The sequence below is a fragment of the Neovison vison genome, chromosome 8 (assembly GCF_020171115.1).
Source record: "Neovison vison isolate M4711 chromosome 8, ASM_NN_V1, whole genome shotgun sequence".
NCBI lineage: Eukaryota > Metazoa > Chordata > Mammalia > Carnivora > Mustelidae > Neogale > Neogale vison.
In genome coordinates, this window is record NC_058098.1 from 124,170,861 (window position 1) to 124,193,265 (window position 22,405).

At 50.9% G+C, this 22,405-nt stretch overlaps 1 protein-coding gene across 2 annotated transcripts in view; it reads left to right on the plus strand.

Annotated features, from left to right (window-relative positions):
- The first annotated feature begins 2,487 nt into the window (after positions 1-2,487).
- KIF3C (kinesin family member 3C) overlaps positions 2,488-22,405 on the plus strand; it is a 36,026-nt gene continuing 16,108 nt past the window's right edge. The window contains exon 1 of one of the 2 annotated variants that reach the window (XM_044261945.1): positions 2,488-4,424. In XM_044261945.1, coding sequence (XP_044117880.1) covers positions 2,856-4,424 — 1,569 coding nt within the window. In that variant the 5' untranslated portion in view covers positions 2,488-2,855. The remainder of the gene's footprint in view (positions 4,425-22,405) is intronic. The other variant, XM_044261944.1, reaches the window with a different exon arrangement.

The window sequence follows — 22,405 nt, forward strand, 5'->3', positions numbered from 1 at the left end:
TATTTATTTTCAGGGGCAGCTGAGTGGCTCAGTTGGTTAAGCGTCTGCCTTTAGCTCAGGTTCTGTTCCCAGGCTCCAAGGATGAGTTCTACGCCCAGCTGCACATCAGACTCCCTGCCCAACAGGGAGCCTGCTTCTCCCTCTCCCTCTGCCTGCCCCTCCCCCTAACTGTGCTCTCATGCTCTCTCTCTGTCTCTCTGTCAAATAAATAAAATAAAATCTTTTTTAAAAAAGTCTTCTCAGGGGCTCCTGCCTGGCTCAATAGGTGAAGCATGTGGCTCTTGGTCTCCGATAGTGAGTCTGAATCCCATGCTGGGTGTAGAAATTACTCAAAAATAAAATCTTTTTTTAAAAAAAGCTTCTTGGGGTGCCTGGGTGGCTCAGTGGGTTAAGGCCTCTGCCTTCGGCTCGGGTCGTGGTTCCAGGATCCTAAAATCAAGCCCTGAGCTGGGCTCTCTGCTCGGTGGGGAGGCTGCTTCCTCCTCTCTCTGCCTGCTTCTCTGACTGCTTGTGATCTCTGTCTGTCAAATAAATAAATAAAATCTTTAAAAAAAAAAAAGTCTTCTCATCGGCAGAAGAGTTTATTCATTGTTTCATCTGAGTCTCATGGCCACTCCATAGAAATTATTCCCCTCCCCCTATCCAACTGTGTTGTTTTTTTTTTTTAAGATTTAATTTATTTATTTACTTACTTATTTACTTACATAGGGAGAGGAGGAGCAGAGGGAGAGGGACAAGCAGACTCCCCGCTGAGCCCAGAGCTGAGGGGGGCTCCATCCCAGGACGGGGAGATCATGACCTGAGCCAAAATCAAGAGTTGGAGGCTTAACTGACTGAGCCAGCCAGGCGCCCTCTAGTTGTTTTAAACAGTTGAAGAATTGAGGCTAGAGCAAGATAAGAGATTGCACAAAGTCACACCATTCTGGATGGCGATCAGAAGTGCAAGTTGGGGGCGCCTGGGTGGCTCAGTGGATTAAGCGGCTGCCTTTGGCTCAGGTCATGATCTCAGTGTCCTGGGATTGAGCCCCGCATCGGGCTCTCTGCTCAGCAGGGAGCCTGCTTCCCTCTCTGTCTCTGCCTGCCTCTCTGCCTACTTGTGATCTCTCTCTCTGTCAAATAAAATAAATAAAATCTTTAAAAAAAAAAAAAGTGCAAGTTGAACCCGAGCTTTGTTTTATGCAAATTCTGCGTCCCTTTCTGCTATAGAAAAGAAATTGATCAGGGAAGATGTCCAGAGGAGGAAGTGCTTGAACTGCGCCAGTGGCAGGCTGCCAGGTGTAGAAGGGTGACAGCGCCCTCTGGGCAAAGGCACAAGGATGCAACACAACACGATCACTTAAGAAAACAAAACAAGGTTCTTAGAATGAGAGGTCCTTGTGGACAAGGAGGTCCAACTCCTAGAATGGGGCCTGGGGCTCAGCAGGCCCCCGGGGAACTGCTTGAAGGAATGAACTTCTGGACCGCAGGTTCTCTGTGGGATAGTACCTGGAGGGGAGGCTGGGAAATTAGGCCGGGGTCAGAAGATGGTGGGGCTTGTATACGTGATGGAAGGCTAGAAGAAGAGGAAGAGGAGGAAGGCAGGGGAGCCGGGTACATGTGCAGAGAAGACGTGAAGAGAGAATCAGCTGGAAGGTGGTTTCAAGAGACAAGGGGAAGGCCAGAAGTAAACCAGGCTCAGGAGAAGGGAAGGGAAGAATCGAGAAACATGCAGGAGTCAAGGTACCTAGTGACCCTCCGAAGGGAAGGGGGGACGTGTCCACGTCTGCAGGCTGAAAGACAGGAGCAGTGGAGGGATGGAGGATGGTGCCTTTGGAGGGAACAAGTGTGGGTGGTGGATACCCCAGTCCCAGGTAGGCTGCGACCTCAGCAGTCCCTCTTAGGTTGCGTGCCAGAGAGGGAGGGGCCTCCCGGACCGGAGAAGGCATCAGCAACCTGCCAGAACCGGGTTAACAAAGGCAGGACTACAATTCCCAGCATGCTCCGGCCCGGTGGGGTGACGGCGGGCGGTGGCTGCGCCGCACCCGCCTGGTGGGCGCGGGACCGGGGTCGCCACCCGAGCCTGTAATTCCGGAGGGGTCTGCGGGGGTGCGAGCGGGCGATGCACCCTTGTCCCCCGCGCGCGGGCCGCGCCGGGCTCGCGCCTCCCGCCCCGCAGCCCCGCCCCTTGCCCCACCCCAGCCGGGCGGCTTAGCTGGGGCCGCAGCGCGGCGGCAACATCACTCTCGCCGCCGCTGCTCCGCCCCATCCCCTTCTGTTTTTCTCTCTCATTCTCCGGTGGCAGCGGCGGGGAAGGTGGAGGCAGGGGCAGCAGCAGCCGCGCGGGCTGCAATGAATGATCCCCCAGCGCGGGGGGAGGACTCCAGGTGAGCCTCTGCCCTCGGGAGGGCCGGGACCCCCGGCCGCCCAGGACCGGCAGCCCCCGCCATGGATCCCTAGAAGAGGAGGAGGAGGAGGAGGAGGAGGAGGAGAAGACAGCTTCGCCGCCCACCCCCATCCCATTTTCCTCTTCCTTTATCTCATTGTTGCCGTAGCTGTTTACGGCAGCGCTCCCTCTGCCCCAGCATGGGGCGGGCTCCGGGCACTGCCATTCGGCCGGCGCGGCTCCCGCGGCTGCCGGGGGATTCTGCCTAATTCCCCCTGCCCGGCCCGTGCAGTGAGGACCGGAGAGCGGTGGAGGCCCGGACTGCAGCAGCGGCGGGGCCACCTCCCAGCATCCCCACCCTAGGAGGCTGCATGCGGATTGAAGAGCGGCGCCTGGGGGCTGGGCTGGCCCCGCTGATCCCAACCTAGGGAGGCCAGCAGGACCGCCCAGGCTGCGGAGGGGCCCTGGGGAGCAGGAAGGACAGAGCATCAAGATGGCCAGTAAAACCAAGGCCAGCGAGGCCCTGAAGGTGGTGGCCCGGTGCCGCCCCCTCAGCCGGAAGGAGGAGGCTGCTGGTCACGAGCAGATCCTGACCATGGACGTGAAACTGGGCCAGGTGACCCTACGGAACCCCCGCGCTGCCCCAGGGGAACTGCCCAAGTCCTTCACCTTTGATGCCGTGTATGATGCCAGCTCCAAGCAGGCAGACTTATATGATGAAACCGTGAGGCCCCTGGTAGACTCGGTACTTCAGGGTTTCAATGGCACGGTGTTTGCCTATGGCCAGACGGGCACCGGCAAGACCTACACCATGCAGGGGACCTGGGTGGAGCCCGAGCTGCGGGGGGTCATCCCCAATGCCTTTGAGCATATCTTCACCCACATCTCTCGCTCCCAGAACCAGCAGTACCTGGTTCGGGCCTCCTACCTGGAGATCTACCAGGAGGAGATCCGGGACCTGCTCTCTAAAGAGCCTGGCAAGAGGCTAGAACTGAAGGAGAACCCGGAGACCGGTGTCTACATCAAGGACCTCTCCTCCTTCGTCACCAAGAACGTCAAGGAGATCGAGCACGTGATGAACCTGGGGAACCAGACCCGGGCGGTGGGCAGCACACACATGAATGAGGTCAGCTCCCGCTCCCACGCCATCTTCGTCATCACTGTGGAGTGCAGCGAGCGGGGCTCAGATGGCCAGGACCACATCCGTGTGGGCAAGCTCAACCTGGTGGACCTGGCTGGCAGTGAGAGGCAGAACAAGACAGGCCCCAATGCCGCCGGAGGGACGGCCACACAGTCCACGGGTAGCGGCAGCGGTGGAGGTGGGGGTAGTGGCAGCGGTGGTGGTGGTGGTGGTGGTGGTGGTGGTGGAGAGAGGCCTAAGGAAGCCTCCAAAATCAACCTCTCGCTGTCTGCCCTGGGCAACGTGATCGCTGCTCTGGCTGGCAACAGGAGCACCCACATCCCCTACCGGGACTCCAAACTGACCCGGCTGCTCCAAGACTCTCTGGGGGGGAACGCCAAGACCATCATGGTGGCCACTCTGGGGCCGGCTTCTCACAGCTACGACGAGAGCCTCTCCACCCTGCGCTTTGCCAACAGGGCCAAGAACATCAAGAACAAGCCCCGGGTGAACGAGGACCCCAAGGACACGCTGCTGCGGGAATTCCAGGAGGAGATCGCCCGCCTGAAGGCCCAGCTGGAGAAGAAGGGGATGCTGGGAAAGCGGCTCCGGAGGAAGAGCAGCCGCAGGAAGAAGGCCGTGTCGGCCCCAGCTGGGTACCCCGAGGGGCCGGCGATAGAGGCCTGGGTGGCCGAAGAGGAGGATGACAACAACAACAACCACCGCCCACCCCAGCCCATCCTGGAGTCAGCCTTGGATAAGAACATGGAGAATTACCTGCAGGAGCAGAAGGAGCGCCTGGAGGAGGAGAAGGCGGCCATCCAGGATGACCGCAGCCTGGTGAGCGAGGAGAAGCAGAAGCTGCTGGAGGAAAAGGAGAAGATGCTGGAAGACCTAAGGCGGGAGCAGCAGGCCACGGAGCTGCTCGCGGCCAAGTACAAGGTAAGGGCCCCAGACAGCAGCGGGACTCCAGAGGTGCCCAAAGGGATCTGGGCTGACAGGCTTTTCTTTGCGGGTCTTTGATCCTACCTGAAGCAAGGTGTCCTCCCTCAGCACAGCACGCTTGCCTTCCTGCCCGATACTCCCCTGGAGCAGCCAGGGAAATAAATCCCCACAATTCTGGGCTGCCGGGCAGAGCCTCCCAGGAGCTCTTAGGAGGACAGACAAACCACACACACACACACACACACACACACACGCAAAGCAGGCAGGTGGTCTTTCAAGCGGAGGAGCTTGGGCTGGTCTGACCAACCGCCTGTCAGTCTCTGTTGGTGGCCGTCAGGATCAGTCAGGTCCTTGGGGTGACCAGGCAGGGCCTCAGCCTCATTTGGGGGTGGGTTCCCTTGCATAGCCACCTCCCCTGGGACTTCCTCCCTCTGTAGCACCTTCACACCTCACACCATTTTAATAATATCTGACATTTGGATAGCACTTCCCAGTCTACCAAATGCCCCACAGACACGATCTCATCTGATCCTTAGCCATCCAGGGTACTGGTTCTTAAGCCCCCATTTTATGGGTGAGGAACTAAGGCTCAGAGGTGCAATGATCAAGGTACCATCCTACCAGGTGGCAAAGCTGAGCTGGAGCACACTAACGCTGTGCTCTTTTGGTTCTGGGATAGCCAGAGGGACTAGGAATGGATCCTGCGCCCTGAAAGCAGCCATGGGACCCATGCAGGGCCCAGTGCTTGCTAGAATTAGGAAGGAGATCCAGAGATCATGGGGAGGGTAGGGGAGAGCACTGGGCTCTACCCTGGAGAACTGGAGTCTGGGCCTAGCTATTCTATCGCTCATCGAGTGACCTTGTGTAAGTTGCTTTCTCCTTTCCTAAAGCCTCAGTTTCCCTTTTTGTAAAACTGAGGTGGCCTGGGTGATCTCCGAAATTCTTCAAGCAGAGAAGCAAACTGCCCCCCCCCCCCCCCCCGGCCTCATCCCAGCAAGATCTAATTTCCCATTGCCCTGAGAGCTATCCAGATCTTCCTGCTGGGGCCTCCAGGCACAAGGTGGGGCTAAGCTACAGAGGGCTCTGCCAGACCAGCCACAGACCTGTTCGGTTTCATTGCCACAGATGCCACAACTCAGTGTTCCAGGCATTTCCAGGTCCCTGGACTCCTCAGTGCTGAGGGTTGGAGGAAGGACACAGGGAACCAGGAGCTGATCACTTGCTGGAGAGAACAAAACATTGCTATTTTTTATGCCCTCTCAAGAGTGTGGGCTGGGGAGCAGGGAACTCAGCCTGGGGAGGGAGAGTGGCGGCTGCTGGGAAGCCGGGCAGATGAACTGTGTGCCATTGTCTGGGTTATGGGAATGTGCTGCTGCACAGGGGCTCTGGCCTTGTGTCTTTAATATTTAATTCACCTCCATGAGCTCAGCAAGGGTTCTGCTGAGATGCTTCCTCAAAGAATGGCCCAGAGGCCTGGCACCTTTGGGGCCATCTGGGGAGAAGCAAGATGATAGCCGAATAGTTAGACTCAGTCCTCCCTAGGAGGAAAGGAATCCAGGCAATCTGGTGCTTTCCACTGGAAAATCTTACATGGGCAATCTGTCATTAGTTTCATTACCAAGGGAAGCCCCTTCCCCCTTACTTCCCTTCTCCACCCTCATTCCCCTTAAAGCTGGGAGGCAGTGGAGGCTAAGACAGTACAGAAGCACACTTCAGCCCTGAGGAAATGGGAGAGGGGTTGGTGTGAAGGATCTAGCAGATCCTTCCCATTGGGAACAATGGGATCTCCCATTGTTGGCAACTGACCAGCTCCCTCAGTAAGATTCTTGGATCTAAGGCAATGTGGGGCAGAAATAATAGGACAGTCAAAAAGTCAGGGCAGCCAGCACCAGAATTCTTGCAATAGAGGTATGGTCCACAGAACCCTCCTTCTTCGAGGTGGCAGAGGCCTTGGGAAACTGAGACCTGGCCTTGCCCAGGGCCATATAGGTGAGTTAATGAGATCCCAGACCCCTTATGCTTGATCCAGCCTTTTCCCCTTACGCCCGAGTCCTAATGTTACCTGTGCTACGTGATAATCAGAATAATTCATCTTTATGTAACACTTTGACATCTTCATCTCAAGCAACCCCAAGAGATGGGTGTTCCTATCCCTATTTGACAGTTAAGAAAACCAAGACTGGAGAGCTTGAATGCCTGTCTCTGTGCCCCTGGGCTGAGAAAATAGTGGAGTGAAGACTGGACTCAGGTGTCCTCATGCTCCCGGACCCCTGTTCTTCCCAAGTCATCACCATCCCTCCATGTCTGCTCACCGTGTGACTCAGGGCCAAGGCTTTTGCCTCTCTAGGCCTCAGGTTTCTATTCTCCTAATGAAGAGAAGTCTGACATATCTCCCTGGAGACTGATGGACATGGTCACTATGGGCCAGGCTTTCAGACATGAGTGAAGGGGGCGGGTTGGCTGGGAAATTCCAGGAGGGGAATGAGTCCGTATCCTGTGACTTCTTGTCACACCCAGCCCAGGACAAACATGAACAAGACAACTTGAGTGGAGCCTGGACAGAGAACCCCAACCTCTTCCTATCCCCAAGGCACGGCCTGATTCTGCATTGGATCTTTCTAGGATGGAGGAAACAATTTGAGGGATCACAGATTAGAGGGGAGGAGCACGTCAGAGATAATGCCAGGCCTGCCTATTGCACAGGTTTGTGCTCAATGAGATCATTAGTGGGAGGGCGTTGGAAATAAGTTGAAAGGACCAAATAAAAGGAGGGGCATTAGCAGCCACAGGGTGGCCTCTGTCGATCAAGCCGGGGTCCAGTGATCTGGGGGACTGACATCTTTGCTGTTAGCTTGACTCTTTTCTCCACCCCCCGCACCCCCACCAGCCGATCCCAGCTGCCTTGCCATAACCCTACATCTCTGGAAGCAGAGCTGGGCAAGAAAGAGCCAGGAGGACTCAGAAGAGAGGGAGCTCCTGCTCCCTTAACCGAGCTTTTGCTCCCCATCTGCTGCACACCCTCTCCAGGTCCCACTTCTCAGTTACCGTAGCAGCTCCCCTAATCGCCTCCCCCCATTCCCTTCTTCCAGTTCACACCACCCTCTGGGGGCAACGAAGCCAGAGCTGGTACGACCTACTGCCCTCATTCACTCTGACTCATCTTACAGTCTGGCTCGCCTGCTTCCCCTGCCTGCTACCTCCAGGCTCCCCGTTTCCTTTGTTCTCCCCTCACTGTGTACAAACACCAAGCCTGTCTCCTTGGAGTCTCCTTTTATCTCTCCTTCCGTATTCACTGGGGGCCCCAGGGGAAGTGAGGGTGTGCAAATGTGTGCAGGCTCGTGATTGTGATCGGGCCCGGTTTCTCACTAATCATTCACAGCCCTTCCTTACGGAGTATCCCCCAGGGGCTTGATAGCACGCTAGGCCTGTGAGGAAGGGGGTGCAGGGAGAGTCACAGACCCAAAACTGAGGCTGGGGCTCAGACATTCGTGCACAATGTGTGGACTGCAGTGAGGACCCGTGAAAGCGTGTGGATGGGTTGAGAGAAGGCCCACTTTACTCACATTTCATTGTGCAAGATCCTTGACTTTTGAACTCAGTTTTTTTGAGGGATTGGACCAGGTGCTTTCTGTAACTGATCCTAGATTCTTAGAAGGAAAGAAGGATGGCTAAGGGGTGTTAGGGTTGTAGATGACACAAAATGCTGGTTTCAGCTAAAAGGAGGGGTGAAAGAGGCACTGCCTGTTTATCCCCACATGAGCAGGTCTGGCGGGAGAAGAGCTAGAACCCGGCTCTGTCTGCAGCGGGTGTAGAAGAGAGACCCTGCAGAAGCGCCAAAGGGGCGAGGTCATCACAGAGAATGCAAACTACACTGAATGCTTACTGTCCACTCCGTGGCTCCCTCTTCTTCCCCTCACCTCTCAGCATGGGGATTAACCACAAAAACGTTACCAAGAGGGAGTTTCAAGCCCCAGAAACAGCAGTCATCACAATAAGGATGCTGTTTCCATAACACCTGCTATGTGCCAAGCACTGTACTACTTGTTATGTACACATGATCGAATTTAATCTACGCAAGCACCTTCCAAGAACAGTGTTGTTACTCTTCCCATTTTAGATCTGAGAAAACTGAGGCCCATAGAGGTTAAGTAACTTGCCCAAGGCCTCATAGTTTTATGTGGCAAATCTCGTTGAGCCCAGGTTGGTTAAACACAAAATGTGATCTTCTTTTATGCTTCAAGATTTGGAATATCAGTTTTGGGAACTGGTTGCTAGGTGAAAACTGGCAGAAGCTTGTGCCATGGAATTTGAGGCGACAAAATCCAGTGGGCAGCTGGAAATGGATCTGTGGAGACTAGCAATGGAGATTCGGGGCCTGTCTATAGAAGAGAGCTCAAAGGGGACCCAGGCCCTCCATTCTTGACATTCTCTCTGTGTAGGAAATGAGTTCCCAGATCTGGTCTCTGCTGACGTTATTTTGTAGAGTGCTGTATTCAGATCACGTGCATCACACACAGACAGGCCTGGGTTTCATGAAAGACCTCAGTCACCTCATCTATAAAATGAAATAATACAGTACCGACGTTTATGTTTTTGAGAAGATTAAATGAGATAATGTTAAAGTGCTTTGCACACTTCCTGGGATGTAAGCACAGCTTTTTATTACTGCCTAATGGACAGTCTCACTTAGCTTTGCCTTGATAAGTCAAACACACCACATTTTAGACTGGCATTCAAGACCTAGCAGAGAGCAGCTGCCATATGTCTCCTCTATCTTACCACCCCCCCAAGCAAGCTACTCCAGTGAGAGACCTCAAGCCAACTGGTCTACCTCTATCTTTTGAACCTAAAATGTACCTCACCGCCTTTCTGCTGTTGCACTGTTTTTATATCCTGGATTGTTCTGGTAGCCAGGGGATGGGAATTAGGGGAGCAGACTAAGCTCAATATAAAGAACTTCTTAACACCTAGAAATGGACCGCTCCTAGAGGTAGCAGGCTCCAAACCATGAAAGTGCTCAAGGAGAAATGGAGTGTCAGTGTTGCTCTAAAGGGATTCGTGTATCAACAAAACTATTAATCTTGATGGCCTTTAAAGTCTCCTCCTCCTAAAAGTCCTTGATTGTTAAAAATACTCTTTTGGGGGGGGGCACCTGGTGGCTCAGTGGGTTAAGCCTCTGCCTTTGGCTCAGGTCATGATCTCAGGGTCCTGGGATTGAGCCCCACATCGGGCTCTCTGCTCAGTGGGGAGCCTGCTTCCCCCTCTCTCTGCCTGCCTCTCTGCCTACTTGTGATACCCCTCTCTCTCTCTCTCTCTCTCTGTCAAATAAATAAATAAAATCTTTAAATAATAAAAAGAGAGAGAAGAGAATGGAGAGAAAAACAGGGAAGAAATAGAAGGGGATGGGGAAGAGGGGAAAGAGAAGTGGGGTCATAAAGGCAGAGGGCAGGAGGGAGAGCGTGGGTAAAGGGCTGAACAGCAGGGATCCTGGGGAGAAGCCGCAATAGGAGAGAAAGTGCTATAGGAGACAGTTAACTACTCAACCCTGGCAGTGTTATCATTTCACAGAACTGTGGCGAGCTGGGGGCATTTTGTAATTATAAAGATTTGACTGGCAGGAAGCACTGAAGACTGACTAATACATTTCCATCAGAGGTCTGGGACTTCAAGTTACGTGGAGGCTCCGCAGGCCTTCGGGTCCAGTGTTGGGTTTCTCCCACGGCCCTCAGTCACCACCAGCCCCCAGAGAGCACGACTGCATGAAGTGGGTGTGATAATGTTCTCTTTGTGCTCTGAGGATGTGGGGAAGGGCCTGGAATGCAGCTGGAGAAGGGCACCCTTCTCTGGCCATGTCCTGCTAGCCAGTTTTACCTGGACGATCTTGCACACTTCTGGAGCCTTCTGGGCCTGAGAGCTCCAGACCCAGGTGGCCTGAGAAGATAAGAAGATAGTTCCCTTCTCCCAAAGATGCAGCCCTTCAGCCCCGCCCTCTGCGCAAGGCACCCCACCTGTGCTCAGGGTTCAGGGGCCACTTGCTCTTGTAGTCTGGTGGATCTGGAATTTGTAATATCCTGAGAAATTCCTGGGCATTAACTCCCAGTCATACTAAAGAGTTCCTGCTTAGTTGTCTCCTTCTCCTGCCAGATGTCCCCAGCAGAGGAGGACCAGGACCTGGGCTGCTCTGTTTTTATAGCACTAGGTAATGGGCCTGCAGCCTTTCTCCTTTCTTGAGGTGAGTCTGCAAGATAATAATGGCAACGATAGTAATGACGATGACAGCTACCATTTCTTTATTTTATTTATTTATTTTTTTTTTAAAGATTTTATTTATTTGACAGAGATCACAAGTAGTCAGAGAAGCAGGCAGAGAGAGAGGAGGAAGCAGGCTCCCCACTGAGCAGAGAGCCCAATGCAGGGCTCAATCCCAGGACCCTGGGATCATGACCTGAGCCGAAGGCAGAGGCCTAACCCACTCAGCCACCCAGGTGCCCCCCCCCTTTTTTAAAGATATTTATTTATATATTTATTTATTTGAGAGAGAAAGTGTGAGAGTGAGAGAGCACAAGTAAGGGGAGTGCCAGAGGGAGCAGAAGAGGGAGCAGGAGAAGCAGGCTTCTCACCAAGCAGGGAGCCCAGTGTGGGGCTCCATCCCAGGACCCCGTGATCGTGACCCAAGCCGAAGGCAGACACTTAACCAACCGAGCCACCCAGGTGCCCCGACAGCTACCATTTCTTCAGTGCATGTCTAACACCAAGCATGCCGCTGTTTTCATGTGCATTCGGTTTCTTTAATCCTCACAATAACACCATGAAGTAGTACTATTTTAATCTCCATGTGACAAATGAGGATGCTGAGACTCCTTAAGGAAGGAAAAACCCAAGGTCACATGCCTAGGAAGTACTGTGGCCAGAATAGGAGCCTCTGTCTGCCTGACTCCAGAACCCATGATCTGTACCCCCACCTCACACACTGTATTACCAGCTTCGGAAATGAAAGATTCCTGCCAGATCCCTAGCTAATAGGCCCCAGTGGGAGCTCTTGTCTGTGGAGATGCTTAGCTCAACCCATCTCCGTCCTTCCTAATGATGCAAACCCCCAGCCTCCGACTCACCTGGCTCCGTCCATTCATATAATCAACAAATCTTTTTAAGTACCCATAACCAAGAACATAAGTCAGCAGGTATAGTTAACAAAGTCTTCAAATTATTTAGATTTCTGGAAGGAATCACGAGAATTCACCAACAGTAGTTATTTCTAGGAATTTTAGTGGGGAGAGGCTTTTATTTATTATTTATTTACTTTATGCTTTTATTTATTATTTATTTACTTTATACTTTTTTTACTTTTACTACAAACATATATTTTGTTAAATAAAAACTAACCTAAAGGGGCGCCTGGGTGGCTCAGTGGGTTGAGCCGCTGCCTTCGGCTCGGGTCATGATCTCAGGGTCCTGGGATCGAGTCCTGCATCGGGCTCTCTGCTCAGCAGGGATCCTGCTTCCTCCTCTCTCTCTCTGCCTGCCTCTCTGCCTACTTGTAATCTCTCTCTGTCAAAATAAATAAATAAAATCTTTAAAAAAAAAAAAAAACTAACCTAAAAATTTAAGTGTGAAGAAAATATAAAAGAAATGTGTTAGCACCTCTTTGGAAGATTGGCTTAAAAATAATGAATAACTGGGGCTGGGAACTTTTAGTTGGTTGAGCGTCGGACTCCTGATTTCCGCTCAGGTTATGATCTCAGGGTCATGGGATTGAGCACTGCATCAGGCTCTGCGCTCAGCATGGAGTCTGCTTGTCCCTCTCCCTCTGCTCCTTTCCCCTCCCTCTCTCTCTCTGGAATAAATAAGTAAAACCTTTTTTTTTTATTATTATTTTTTTAAAGATTTTATTTTATTTATTTGACAGACAGAGATCACAAGTAGGCAGAGAGGCAGGCAGAGAGAAAGGAGGAAGCAGGCTCCCCGCTGAGCAGAGAGCCCCACATGGGGCTCGATCCCAGGACCCTGAGATCACGACCTGAGCCGAAGGCAGAGGATTAACCCACTGAGCCACCCAGGCACCCCAGTAAAACCTTTTTAAACAAATGAATAATTGGGGCCCTGGGTGGCTCAGTGGGTTAAGCATCTGCTTTCGGCTCGGGTTGTAGTCTCAGGGTCCTGGGACAGAGCCCAGCTCATTGGGCTCTCCACTCAATGGGGAATCTGCTTCTCCCTCTCACTCTCACTCTCTGATCTCTCTCTCAAATAATTCTATAGAATCTTAAAAATAATAAATTAAAGGGGCACCTGCGTGGCTCAGTTGTTAAGTGTCTGCCTTTGGCTCAGGTCAGGATCCCAGGATCCTGGGATCAAGCCCCACATCAGGCTCCCTGCTCAGCGGGAAATCTGCTTCCTCCTTCCCACTCCCCCTACTTGTGTTCCCTCTCTCACGGTCTCTCTATCAAATAAATAAATAAAATATTAAATAATAATAATAAATTTAAATTTAAAAATGATTAATTGAGGGAGACCCAGTATTGATAATAATTCTCAGTGATACCCAGTTATGGGCAATCCTGTGACCTTGGACAAGTCCCTTCCCCTCCCAGGGACTTTAAGAAATCATCCGTAGGTGCTTCCTTGCTTTCAGTACTATTTGCTGATTCACCTGGGAAGCAACAGGTCGGGAGCCCAGGGTTAGAGGTCAGCCTGAATGACAGGCAGCGAGAACTGGAGAGGAATGACCAACCATTGCCTGGGAGCCACCGGCCACGTGACCCTGGATGACCCACGTGACCCTGGATGACCCACGGAAGCCCCTTGGGCCCGTGCCTCAGCCGTCAAATGCTGAGTCTGCACTTGAAGCCTCCTTAGGTCTCCTCCAGTCCTGACACTGTAATATTCTATTGTTGGCCAGAGGGGAATAGGGGGGAAGGAGGAAGTTAGGGATCAGGTCTGAGATGCTTATGGTTTTCTCACTGAAATAGATGGGCTGATTTTTTTTTTTTTTTTTATTCCTTCTTTTCTCTGAGAGGCATCGAAGTACTACTGGGCACCCACACCCCCGTCTGGGACAAGGCTGCGGGGGGAGTCCAGCTTACCTCACTCCCCAGCCAATACGTTTCCTGAGCCCAAACTGTCTCCTTCTTGATGAGAGAATTCCCAGCATTTGAGACGTGCACGATTTCTGTTGTGTCTTAAGCCATCCAAGGAGACTGAAGGCAGGAAACGGTCTGGGTCTCCTGATTTTGGTTCCTCAGGGCAGAGAATCACTGAACTTAGCACTGTTCTTCCCTTTACTGTTGTCTCCTTTGTTTCTTTTTCCTTTACTGCTGGCTTCTCGATGTCTATAACCAGGGAGCCCCAAAAGGAGAAATCGTTCTATGGCAGTCGGAGTGGCTGTAATAACAGAGGAAAGCAAAGATGGTCCACTAATTGGGGTTTTTTGCTCTTTGTGATGAGTCGTGAGTACCCGTCAATCAGATACTGACTGACAAGTAACCACTGACACAGGATTGTACTTTATCACTTACCGAATAATTTCACGTCTGTAACCAACTCGCCACTTACCAAAGCCTGCAAGGTTAGTGGGTGCTCTCTTCCGTTTTCCAGATGAGAAATCAGATGCCCTAGATGTCATAGCAAATAGGGTGGCCAGGGCTCCTGGGAGGCTCAGTGGGTTAAGCCTCTGCCTTCGGCTCAGGTCATGATCTCAGGGTCCTGGGCTCTCTGGCTCTCTGCTTGGCAGGGAACCTGCTTTCCCCCTCCCCGGCTCTCTCTGCCTGCCTCTCTGCCTACTTGTGATCTCTCTCACTCTCTGTCAAGTAAATAAAATCTTAAAAAAAAAAAAAGGGTGGCAGAGCATGTACTAGCATTCAGACTGTCTGACCTGCCCAGTGCTCTGGCTGTTGTCCCTCCATGGAACCCAGGAGGCAACCTTTCCCACGAGCATCCCAGCACTTGACTTCTCTCCGGGAGGCTAGGGATCCTGACAACCTCCCCGAATCCCATAATTAACATCCTCATCCCCTCATCTCAGAGGCCCCCGTAAGGCACCTCGGGCAGAAGCATCTTCAGCAGAGATCTGCCTGGCTTAGCTCCCAGAGAAAGAAATGGTGCCCTGAGCTTTCCTGATGGTTCCTGATCTGGCAATGTTACCGAGACCAAATGCTGCCGCTCTCCAAGGCACCTTGCTGCCTGAGTCTGGGAGAAAGCTGTGGCCCAGGGAGAGGGATACCCGTGGAATTAAGAGGCTGGTGTTCAGATCTCACCTCTGCCATTTGCTGGCTCCGTCAGCTGGAGGGAGTCCGTCACCTGTCTGAATCCCTGTTTTCTTTTATGTCCAGTGGGGATCATACTCGTTATCTCGCATGGTTCTTATGGTGATCAGATAGGATGATTAGTTTAAAAGGGAGCTAGCCCAGCCACAGGCACGTGGCAAGTTGCCTCTGAGACTCCTGTGTCCTGCAGCATGTGAGAGATGAGCTGGCAGTGGCTGAGCGGAGCCTGTCTGGCTTCTCTGTGAAATCATACCTGATAGTATCTTCTCAGACGAGTGGCTGGCTGGGCCTGGCTGTCTCCTCTCTGGCTTTTCAGATCAACATTAATGAGTACTGGGGGTGGGGAGTGCCTGGGTGGCTCAGTGGGTTAAGCCTCTGCCTTTGGCTCAGGTCATGATCTCAGGGTCCTGGGATCGAGCCCCATGTGGGGCTCTCTGCTCAGTGGGGAGCCTGCTTCCTCCTCTCTCTGCCTGCCTTTCTGCCTACTTGTGATCTCTGTCAAACAAATGAATAAAATCTTAAAAAAAAAAAGTAAAAAAAAAAAAAAATGAGTCCTGGGGCCTCCTCCCTGCTCCTTCTGGTCTTGCACCGTGGTTGCTCCTTGAATAGGAAGGGGTGAACCTCTGAGTACCCCCAGCTGAGTCCATAGAGTCACATGGTCCCTGTGATGGGCTTGGCCGTTCGCTGTCATGGCAGCTGACTTGCCTCCAAAATCGGGAGTCAAGACCCTGATCAAAATGGGAAATTACGGGGCGCCTGGGTGGCTCAGTGGGTTAAGCCTCTGCCTTCCGCTCGGGTCATGATCTCAGGATCCTGGGATCGAGCCCCATGTCGGGCTCTCTGCTCAGCGGGGAGCCTGCTTTCCTCCCTCTCTCTGCCTGCCTCTCTGCCTACTTGTGATCTCTGTCTGTCAAATAAATAAATAAAATCTTTAGGAAAAAAAAAATGGGAAATTACTCAGAAAGAGCGTGGTTGATGTAGGAACAGATACATATAAAAATGCCTTCATTGTGAGACTCCAGGCTTAGACGACTCCATCTCTGGGCCTCAGTTTCCTAATCTGTCAAGCAAAGAGGATTGGGCTCGAGGGTTCACTGAGGCTGCCTTAGTTATGCCGCGATTTGTAGCGGTTTCTCAAGAGTCAGACCCATGTTCCTGAGTTTCCCGCCCTGCCTCTTCCACCCCCACAACCGCTGCTCGCCTTTTAGTTACACTGGACTGATTGAGAACCAGTAAGACCAAACCCTGTCCTGTCTGCAGGCCCCACCCACCTATCTTTTGCCATGAGGGATCACAAAGGCAGCATTAACTCCAGAGGCTAAGAACCCCAGGGAACTTTTCCTAGGGACTAGGACCCCTGTATTCCCAGCCCCTCTGCTTAGTATCCCCAAGCCTGAAGGGGGACCTAGGGATTTGAGACTACACTGTCCCTCCCTGCCCTCCACAGATGCTGGTAAGAACAGATACCTGATGAAAAGGAGGAGATGGCCACTGGTATCCTCAGAAAAGTGGGGGAAAATTAAAAGCAAAAGCAAAAACCAAGCAAAACCCCCAAAAAACCCAAACCCGGTTTCTAAGCAAAGAACTGAAGTCGTGCATGACGCATTTCAGAGTGTGGGGGGGAAACAGGCAGCATGGGCTACGACTGGGGAGAAGGTGGCGGCTGAGACCTTGCACCTGGATTGGGGCCCACCCACAGATTTTGTGCCAGGACCAGCCCCCTCTTCTAGCACAAGACAGGCTCTGTCAGGCAGGCTTGGCTGATCGTGTGGGCTAGGAAAGTGGGCAAGCCTTGGCGAGTCACCAGAAAGGCAAATTCAGTTGTCATTCAGACCACGTTTGCGCTGGGTCTCAGCGGGGCTAGCAGAGAAGCTATAGGGGCAGTGGACGAATGGAATTGGGTGATGATGGACAGTCAGACATCATCCAGAATTCTCTTCATGGAGGTCAGGACCCAGTTCAAAGGGGAGATCCTGAAGCAGGGTTCCAGGTCCAAGGAGGGGATCTAAGCTGAAGGCCAAGGAGCAAGAACCAACAGAGAGAAACTTGTCCTGGGAATCACGTCACGGGGGGCAGAGGAGGGGCTTAGAACCTGGGGGGCCCTGGGAGTCTTGGCTGATACATCAGATTCCAGACCTGATTGGCAGCTCAAATCCCGCCTGCCTGTGTCGACATGGGTTTCTTGAATCCAGAATTTTGAATGAGAAAAGCATGAGACTTAGGTGTAGGTAGCTGGAGAAAGTGGAGGCTGAACAAAGCATTGTTTGAATCAGAGGTCTGGCTCCTTACTTAAAAATCACCAAGGGGGGTGCCTGGGTGGCTCAGTCAGTTCAGTGTCAAATCTGGGAAAAAAAAAAAAATCACCAAGAAAAAAAAAATAATAAAAAAAAAATGCATAGGGGCACCTGGGTGGCTCAGTGGGTTAAGCCTCTGCCTTCGGCTCAGGTCATGATCTCAGGGTCCTGGGATCGAGTCCTGCATCGGGCTCTCTGCTCAGCAGGGAGCCTGCTTCCCTATCTCTCTCTCTCTGGCTGCCTCTCCGTCTACTTGTGATTTCTCTCTGTCAAATTAATAAATAAAATCTTTAAAAAAAAATGCATAAAGGGGTATGCCATGAAAGGAGAGATCAGACCTCCGCCAAGTCCACCTCAATGGTTTAGAGAATATACAATCAATGGAGGTTCAATTTTATATCTATTAGCAAATTTTAAAAATAATGATAATTATGCCTAAGACGGTATAACAAAAATTGTTCCATTATTTATTGCTGGCAGTCATTTAAGTGGTATAATTTTTTTTTAAGATTTTATTTATTTATTTGACAGACAGAGATCACAAGTAGGCAGAGAGACAGGCAGAGAGAGAGGAGGAAGCAGGCTCCCTGCTGAGCAGAGAGCCCGATGCGGGACTCGATCCCAGGACCCTGGGATCATGACCTGAGCTGAAGGCAAAGGCTTTAACCCACTGAACCACCCAGGCACCCTAAGTGGTATACTTTTTTAAGATTTTATTTATTTGAGAGAGCACAAGGAGGGGGAGCAGCAGAGGGAGAGGGAGAAGCAGACTTCCCACTGAGCAGGGAGCCCAATGTGGGGGCTCAGTTCCAGGATCCTGAGATCATGACCCCAGCCAAACGCAGCCGCCCAGCCAACTAAGCCACCCAGATGACCCTTGGTGATATAATCTGTTAGAAAGGTAACTTCAGAGGCGCCTGGGTGGCTCAGTTGGTTAAGCAACTGCCTTCAGCTCAGGTCATGATCCTGGAATCCCAGGATGGAGTCCCACATCAGGCTCCCTGCTGAGTAGGGAGCCTCCTTCTCCTGCTGACCTCTCTCCTCTCGTGCTTTTTCTCTCTCATTCTCTCTCTAATAAATAAACAAAATCTTTAAAAAAAAGAAAAAGAAAAAGAAAGAAAGAAAGGTAACTTTGCAGTATGTTCTTAGATAGACAAAATGTTTATAACCCTTCATTAAGCGTCTGCTTTCAGCCCAGGTGGCAATCCTAGGGTCCTGGGATGGAGCCCCACATCAGCTCTCTGCTCAGCGGGGAGCCTGCTTCTCCCTCTTCCTCTGCTGCTCCCTCTGCTTATGCTCTCTCGCCTGGGTGGCTCAGTGGGTTAAGCCGCTGCCTTTGGCTCGGGTCATGATCTCAGGGTCCTGGGATCGAGTCCCGCATCGGGCTCTCTGCTCAGCAGGCAGCCTGCTTCCCTCTCTCTCTCTGCCTGCCTCTCCATCTACTTGTGATTTCTCTCTGTCAAATAAATACATAAAATCTTTAAAAAAAAAAAAAAAGTTTTTTTAGATGAAAAAAAAACAAAAAATTATATGTACAAAGTTTTTTTTTTAACAAGGGTGTTTATTGTAAACATTGTACACAACGAAAATATCTTCTTATAGGGGTTATTCAGATATAGTTAAATTATCTACTGTAAATATTATGCAGCCATTATATTTATAATCACAGACCTTATGGAAATAATGGGAAATTCTGGAGAGATTTGATAAAATGGAAATAGCAGGACATGAACTTATATTTATACCATATCTATTGGTGTGAAAAAATGATGTGTGCATTTGGAAAAATCTGGAAAAACAGGGAAAATTTAAAAAGCTGATTAGATGAGGAATATGTGAAAGTTTTTCTCCCATCCAAGTACTAACCAGGCCCGACCCTGCTTAGCTTCCGAGATCAGACGAAATCGGGCACGTTCAGGGTGGTATGGCCGTAGACTGTGAAAGTTTTTCTAATTTTGTTTCTGTACTTAATTTGATATTAGTTTTTTTTTTTCTAAAAGGAAAGACAATAAAACGTTAAAAATAGGTCCCCAGGTGCACCTGAGTGGCTCAGTCGCTTAAGCATGTGTCAAAGCGTCTGCCTTTGGCTCAGATCCAGGGTCCTGGGATTGAGCCCCACATTGGTCTCTCTGCTCGGCGGGGAGCCTGCTTCCCTGGCTCCCTCTGCTTCCCTCTCTGTCTACTTGTGATCTCTGTCAAATAAATAAAATCTTAAAAAAAAAAAATACAACTCTTGATCTCAGGGTCCTGAGTTCAAGCCCCACATTGTGCATAGAGCTCACTTACAAAAAATGTGGCCCTAGAATCCCTTAATAAATTCTTAGATATTTAATACAGTCCTCCTGAGATAACAAATTCCATAAATGTATTACCTTCTGTAATCAGTAGAACTTCCCTTTATTTGTCCTTTAAAGTCCAAAGTATAGGGGCTCCTGGGTGGCTCAGTGGGTTAAAGCCTCTGCCTTCAGCTAAGGTCATAATCCCAGGGTCCTGGGATCAAGCCCCACATCAGGCTCTCTGCTCTGTGGAGAGAGCCTGCCTCTGCCTCTGCCTGCCTCCCTGTCTACTTGTGATGTCTCTCTCTGTCAAATAAATAAATAAAATATTTAAGAAAAAAAAAAGTTTTAAAAAAAGCCCAAAGTATAAGCTCTTCCTCTATGTACCAGGATTGATTGGAAAAGTCCAGATCGTTCCTTTTCACACCTATTTTATTTATTTATTTATTTATTTTTAAGATTTTATTTATTTATTTGAGAGAGAGACAGTGAGAGAGAGCATGAGAGGGGAGAAGGTCAGAAGTAGCAGACTCCCCATGGAGCAGGGAGCCGGATGCTGGACTCGATCCCAGGACCCTGGGATCATGACCCCCAAAGGCAGTCGCTTAACCAACTGAGCCACCCAGGCGCCCACCTATTTTTATTTTATTTTTTTAATTACCTGAGCTCAGGGCCCAACCTGGGGCTCACACTCACAACCCTGAGATCTAGAGTTTCACGCTCTGCAGACTGAGTCAGCCAGGCGCCCCCACACCTGTTCTGATCGTGCAGTTTCCAGGTCTATCCTCTTAACCTTTCTTCGTCTTTGCACACTGACGAGTCCTATTTTTTTAATAGCCCTTGGATGGTTTTAGCTGTCCTCTGGATCTCTCTCCCTCCTGCCTGTCCCCAGAGACGCAGCGATGGAACTACACACAGTAGCCCAGATTCAGCCGCATCACCACCATTTTATATTTGGGTGGAATGATTTTTGTTTTGTTTCCAAAAAGCCTTTATGGTGGTGACTGGCCAGATGCTGGTGGCTTTTTTAGCTCTGGCGGCATATTAAGCCAATGTCTTCTGGGACCAATAGAGAATTATTCCCCCCACCCCGTGCTGTTCTTTTACTCTTTTCTTATTTTTTTTTTTTAAAGATTTTATTTATTTATTTGACAGACAGAGATCACAAGCAAGCAGAGAGGCAGGCAGAGAGAGAGGAGGAAGCAGGCTCCCTGCTGAGCAGAGAGCCCCATGCAGGGCTCGATCCCAGGATCCCGAGATCATGACCCGAGCCGAAGGCAGCAGCTTAACCACTGAGCCACCCAGGCGCCCCTCTTTTCTTATTTTTTTATTTTTTATTTTTTAGCTTCTAACTGACTGCTCCCAGCTATCATTTAATTAGTAGAGCTAGGAGTACTTCTTCCCAGACTGAAGCTCATAGGACGTTTTTTGTCAGCTCACACAGCCTAGAAATGCTCTCGAACATTAGCACTCAGGAAGATCTGGGGGCATCTGTGGGGCTGGGGTCTGCCCTGTGCTGTCTTTCTTGCATGATTTCTACTGGCGATCAGTCCTGTCTTTTCATATCCGCACATTTTTCCATCCAGAGACATGCCTGTTTGTTTCTGTTTCCTTTCCCTAATCCACCCCCATCCCCCCACCTGCGTTATGAGAAAGTACTTCCCTTTCTCTGTCTCCTCACAGCCCCCCACCCCTCTGATGTAGAACCATGAGGGGTGGGGAGCGTTTTAACCTCTAAAGGGCTGGCTACTGGCTTCCCCAAGTACCGGAATAACCGTGGACATGAATCAGATGTGATTTCCTCCTGCTGGAAACGTGTTGCTTTTCTTTGAGCAGGTTCTGCTTCCTAAAAACTAAACAGAAAGAATGTCTGGAATGGAAAGAGCTCAGGCTTTGGAGCCAGGCCGACCTGGACCTGGGTTTTCCATTGAACTTGAATGGCTGCAGTGTGACCTTGGATGGATGACTTACCCAGTCTGAGCCTGTATGAGGAAGCTGTTGCTGCTACTACTATGTCCCTTAAAGCATGTCCCACAGAGCCACCTGGGGATCTCATTACAAAGCAGATTCTGATTCACTAGGTCTGGTAGGGCCTGAGATCCTGCAAGTCTCTCTCTCTCTTTTTTTTTAAGATTTTATTTATTTGAGAGAGTGAGAGAGCATAAATGGGGGTGGAGGGAGGGCAGAGGGAGAGGGAGAAGCAGACTCCCCACTGAGCAGGGAGCTGGATGCAGGGCTCCATCCCTGGAGATCATGACCTGAGCCAAAGGCAGACACGTCACTGACTGAGCCACCCCGGCGCCCCTGAGAGCCTGCATTTCTAACAAGTCCCCAGGAAAGACTGATTCTGGGGTACCTCAAAAAGCAGTGATTCTTTCTGTTGTTGTTGTTTTTAAAATTGTATGTATTCATTTGAGAAAGGGAGAGACAGAGAGAGTACAAGCAGAGAGAGAGGCAGAAGCAGGTGACCACCCCACTCCCCCACCCACGCACCCACCCCCGCCCGCTGAGCTGGGAAACCCACGCCGGGACTGGATCCCAGGACCCAGAGATCACGACCTGAGCCAAAAGCTTTAAACCTTTAAAAACCTTTAAACCTTTAAAAACCACTGATGCCTGGACCTCATGGCGGACTCCCCAGCCCCTTTGCAGTTTGATTGGCAGTGGGATGTAGTCTGGGCGCTGGGCCTGGAAGAACTCCCCGGATGATTCTAATATGAGAATCTGAGACCTACTTCTTAAAGGGTTATTAGAAGTAAATGTGAAACACCCGACAGGCAGAGAAAACCATGGTTTTCTTCTTCCCGGTTCCTTGCCCTGTTCTCTCTCCGCCCTAGTCCCCAGCCCATCAATCAGTCAGGAAAACCGGGGCACCAGCATCAGTGCTCGGCTTCAAGACTCCTCCCCGAGCACCTGGCATGGGAGTTCTTAAAGCCACTCATGAGGGGCGGGGCCCAAGATAATAACGCGATGTGGTCCAGCAGTGGGAATTTTAAAAGCTCCCCAGTGACTCTAATACAGCAACCAAGTTTGAGAAGGAGTGCCTTTATGAGATTGCAAAGAGTGAAGAACACGGGAATGACGTCAATTACCAAGGGGCGGTGCAAGGACTCAGGGCTGGAGTGTCCCAGAATAGGAAGCCAGGCCAG